Source organism: Populus trichocarpa, chromosome 1 (genome assembly GCF_000002775.5).
Source record: "Populus trichocarpa isolate Nisqually-1 chromosome 1, P.trichocarpa_v4.1, whole genome shotgun sequence".
NCBI lineage: Eukaryota > Viridiplantae > Streptophyta > Magnoliopsida > Malpighiales > Salicaceae > Populus > Populus trichocarpa.
Genome location: NC_037285.2, coordinates 26784178 through 26788701, shown reverse-complemented (window position 1 = coordinate 26788701; position 4524 = coordinate 26784178). Strand labels below are relative to the sequence as shown.

Genomic DNA, 4524 nt, shown 5'->3' with positions numbered 1-4524 from the left:
CATGAGTCATTCTTTGTTAAATTTATTTTTTTAAAAAAAAAAAATTAATTTTGAATTAAATTAAACCAATTGTATAAATATAAACATGTTATGTTATACTTCATGATATTTTTGTTTGCTTAAATATATTTTTTTTATTTTTTTTAATTGAATGTTATTTTTTTAGCCTTCAATGTTTAGTTGATCAGAATTTTGTTTCAATTTGGATTCCATAAAATTATCACATTCTTATACCCTATATCACGAATTTTACGAGTTAACCATAACTAACCCGGGTTGAGCTAATATATTATTATCTCAATATTTTTTTTAAAAAATATTTCATTAAATATATTACTATCTCAATATTATGTATATTTTGATTTTTTTTATTTTCTAATATCTTTACATTTTTTTAAAAGTTTTAAAAAAATTGATCTCACCTAAGGCCTAATACAGATCAAGAATCTAGGTACGTGAACTTGGACTGTTGCAACCAATGTAGCTTGAACCAAAAAAAATAAAATTAGGGGATTGGCATCTTCCATGTGGGCAGCTCTGTTTGAACCTCACCAGAAAAAATCAATGCCGCACAAGACAGTTGCCCCGCTAACAATTTTAATATTTTTGGCAGTCGGAAGTAAAATCCATTTCCTCTTCCTTTCTTTTGCCCATGTTGAACTGTCCACTAAACCAAATTCATGCCATTAATCCACATCTTCATACGGATTTACCTTACTAGAGTTCTTTAGCATAAAAAACAACTGAGCGAACGGATTATTTAACAAAGAAAAGAAGAATAATTTAACTACTGATTCAGACAATACTGAGAGAAAACAAAGAGGGAATTATATTAGCCTGCGGTGTGACCAGCAAAAAGTTCATCGTTTCCGCAGTATCATTTTTTTCATCTCTGTCACAACCTAGATGAACAAATAATTAACCTCCTCCTTTTTTAATGAAAGAAATATGAGAACTATGGCCCTTTAACCTCAACCCTCAATGCCCTCAATCTTCATCATGTGCTACCTTGAAAACGTCATCTCTATCTGCCTGAAGAACCAGTTGTTGATAACCTGTATCATGTCAACAATTCACATTTCCTTCCTCTTGCTCCTCCAACCATGTCTATTTCACCAACAACAGAAAAAACAACAAATACATTTCCCTTTCCACGGTAAATTTCATCTAGAATTTATTGCCACAGATCAACCATTTCCAGAATTCGAAATGCATAAATAACATATACAACTCACCACATGTCAACAAGGAAAATGACATTCTTTGGAGTACTAACATAGCTATCCTATGGCCAGAGAATTTGTTAGATAGAGGGAAAGTAGGTTTGTTAAGAACTTGTACCATAAGACAGCAATCTCACAAATCGAAGCATATGGTTTTGGGGAATCAGAATTTGTGTTTTGCGTATTTTTCCATACTTCTTGAGAAACATTACTTGATGGCTTAGTTTTATCATGTCCTAATTGAAGGATGTCTTCAGATTCCCCCTGGGCTCCTGCCTATTAACCTAGATAATATACACTCACAAAACTTGGAACCGCGGATTGATTAGCCTTAACACGAATCAGTTTTTTAAATATGTTAGACAACATAAACCTAGCCTCTAACAATGACTGCCAATACTGTGAGAACAATCCAAGTTCCCAAGGCATGCCAAAAGTCCAACCATGCACACAACAAATTCTGTACTTTTTTTCAGTCAAGATGGCTAAAAGGTTTTGAGAATCTACCTCCTTAAAAGGTTTTGAGAATCTAAAAGCGAAGGCCTAATACAACAGACTGGCATGAATATCTAAATCATAGTTAAAAATTTGATAGTTCCCCTAATCCAAGTTCAACATCCATATTATCATCCACAAAGTCATCATATGGAAAGAAAGTATATCTAGCAGTGCTGGTTGCAGCAACGACTGTCCAACAAAAGCAGAGTCAAAGATTTGTCAGGTCACCTCGATCCTACCAAGTTTAGGCCTGAATAGTCTTTTGCAGTCACCCAAGTTCCAACAGAGGGCCTGTTTAAGATGCTCAAACAATCACACAAATAGCTGCAGCAACCACTTTCCATGACCATTCTAAAGAGCAGGGAGGTTGCAGAATTGTGACATGGTGGTAAAATATGCCGCAACATGTCACTTCCTCTCTGTTTTCCAGATTCTACTGCTACAATGACACTACGTTCCAAATTCAGTACATGTAATCATTTGAGAATTCAAAAACATGAAACTTGACTTCATCAATGCATCTACAAAATTATATTCTACCTACAACCGACACAATCAGCTTCAACAAAATGCTGCATCGATTCACGACTTCATTTTGTACCCTTTAGCCAGTATCATAAATAAGAACTTTTTAAGGAGCAAAATCACAGACCTAGCTGCCTGATTGCAAAATTTCTCCCATCCATCCGCGACAGCAAATGAATCAATAAAAAACATGGAGGCAAAGATAAAAGGCAAACAGAACATAAATACCTTATTACGTCTGCGGGGTTCGGGGATACAATGCAGTAAAACCAGCCTTCAATTCATCGTCCTTATAAAACATAACAACAAACACCATGTAAGCATACATAACCATCATTATCACCACCATACCTCCCTCTCCACCACAATCACCCACCAGGAGACTGACTAACTTATAAACGACGACTCAAAACAACACAAACAGACACACGCGACAGACACTCAAAACAGTATCAGAGATTATTATTAATTGACTGACTAAGCATAATCAAGTAAAAATGATCGAGATTACTTTAACTGATTGATTTCAAGACTCGTTGCTATTGTTCTCCAAATTGCTTTCTCCTCCATTCTTGACACGACGCCGTTCCTGAACAATATTGGAGAAATTGACTGATAAATCGGAGTAAATCGACATTACCTTGGATATATTTCCATTAATCTCGCGAATTAATGAAACGTTTTTAACAAGATTATCTGGAATCTTCGACTGGTGATTGGCGTTCACTTGTTGAATCAAGTCACGGTTGTGATCCAGTACGCTCTGCACCTGCTTGAAACTCTTGCTCAGTGTATCCCACGCCTCAACGTCACACTCCTCTTCCTCTTCGCCGTTCTTTGCATCTCCTCCGCCATCTTTAACTCGCTTTTTGTTTGGTTTTGGTGAAGCTATGGCGATGCCGGTGGTGTTGTCCATGGTAGGCACTTGTTCCTCCTCCACCAGTGATGATTATTCAAGCTTTGTCATGCATTTATGTGAGTTTAGCCTCTCTATCCCTCTCGATTTTGCCACTGAGGTTCCTTTTTTTTAGCAGAAATGGTGAAAATCAAACTCGCAAGTCGGATGGTTGTTTTGTTTTTATATCTTGTGGTAGGAGAGAAACAGGCCGGGTCGAAGACTAGCCGACTTGACTTGGCGGTCTGTGGTCGTTGGCTGTGATTGGAGAAGTTGACAGCCCAATCGGGTGTTTGGAATCTATTGGCTCGTGCTATTTGGTGAGTTTTGATTGATCGGTCAAAGGAGTGGTGATGGTAGCAGGGTAACTGGAACGATTCTTTAAAAAAAAAACAGAGAAAGTGGCGGGCCTCGCGGCTTTTGCATTGCTGCCGAGCTTAGATATTTTTAAGTATCTCAAAGGAGCTGTCTCGTTGGCTGAATGCATGATTTTACATATGTTAGAATAATAAACATCTTCTCGTTATAAAATAAATAAATATCTCTCGTGGATAGCGGTGTAACGCAGTGATCGGAATAGTAATGGCGGGTTTTTTAATATTATTTTTATTATTTGATAATGTATTAAAAAAATATTTTTTATGTTAACACATAAAAATAATTTATAAATATTAAAAAATTTAATTTAAAACAAAAATAATTCAGATTTTTTTAAAATTCCACATCTAGTTGTTAGGTACTCGCCTTAAGGGGCGCGTTGACTTTGAAAAATAACAGCGTGAAATTACAGTGTGACGGGGGGTTATAATTTTTTTTTTATAATTAGCAAAGTAATAAAAAGAATTTAGCAGGATAATATTATTTTAAAAAATTAACGTGATACTACATTTTTATCTTGCTGTGTTTAAACAGTATAAATTTTATTAAATATTATTATTTTCAAGTCCGACAAGATAATTATCACATTTAAAAAAAATAATATTTAATAAATATTATGTTTTCAAAACACTTAAATTTTTAAACAGATGGACTCGTACTCCTGTTTCTCTCTTTTTAATTGTGTTTAAAAAAACTTCAAGAAATTTTCTAGAATGTCTTCTCAAGAGATGGTTGCCATTAGAACAATTCTTTTCAACAACGATTCTATGTGTTAATTTCTTTTTTTTTTTTTTTTATGTTCTGGACTCTATATCCATGTTTTTTTTTTATTATTATTAATAATGTGGATGTTTGGGTCAGCTTGTGCGCATCTCGACTAATCCTACGGGCCCTGAAGTTAACGACTATAAAAGTTTCCAGTGGCCATGAGATTTATGAGACTCGAACTGGTGATTTCTAAAAAATAAATTTATGATCTGACCAGTTAAGCTACACCCTCAAAAT

General features: G+C 34.9%; 1 protein-coding gene across 9 annotated transcripts; it reads right to left on the bottom strand.

Moving 5' to 3' along the window:
- Nucleotides 1-756: 756 nt before the first annotated feature.
- Nucleotides 757-3518, bottom strand: LOC7467995 (protein ELF4-LIKE 1). Of its 9 annotated transcripts, none has more exons than XR_008058442.1 (3): nucleotides 2887-3035; nucleotides 2475-2535; nucleotides 757-2171 (listed from the first exon to the last, which is right to left on the bottom strand). XR_008058442.1 is itself a non-coding variant. In XM_024602372.2 (2 exons), exons 1-2 carry the CDS (start codon nucleotides 3160-3162, stop codon nucleotides 2479-2481), a joined length of 333 nt encoding a protein of 110 aa, XP_024458140.2. In that variant the 5' UTR covers nucleotides 3163-3518; the 3' UTR covers nucleotides 1781-2478. The 9 variants fall into 9 exon arrangements, 2 of the variants coding, with proteins under 2 accessions (XP_024458140.2, XP_024458126.2); XR_008058437.1 differs by having other exon boundaries at nucleotides 807-2171; nucleotides 2758-3496; XR_002982075.2 differs by having other exon boundaries at nucleotides 807-2160; nucleotides 2758-3496.
- Between the last annotated feature and the right edge of the window lie 1006 nt (nucleotides 3519-4524).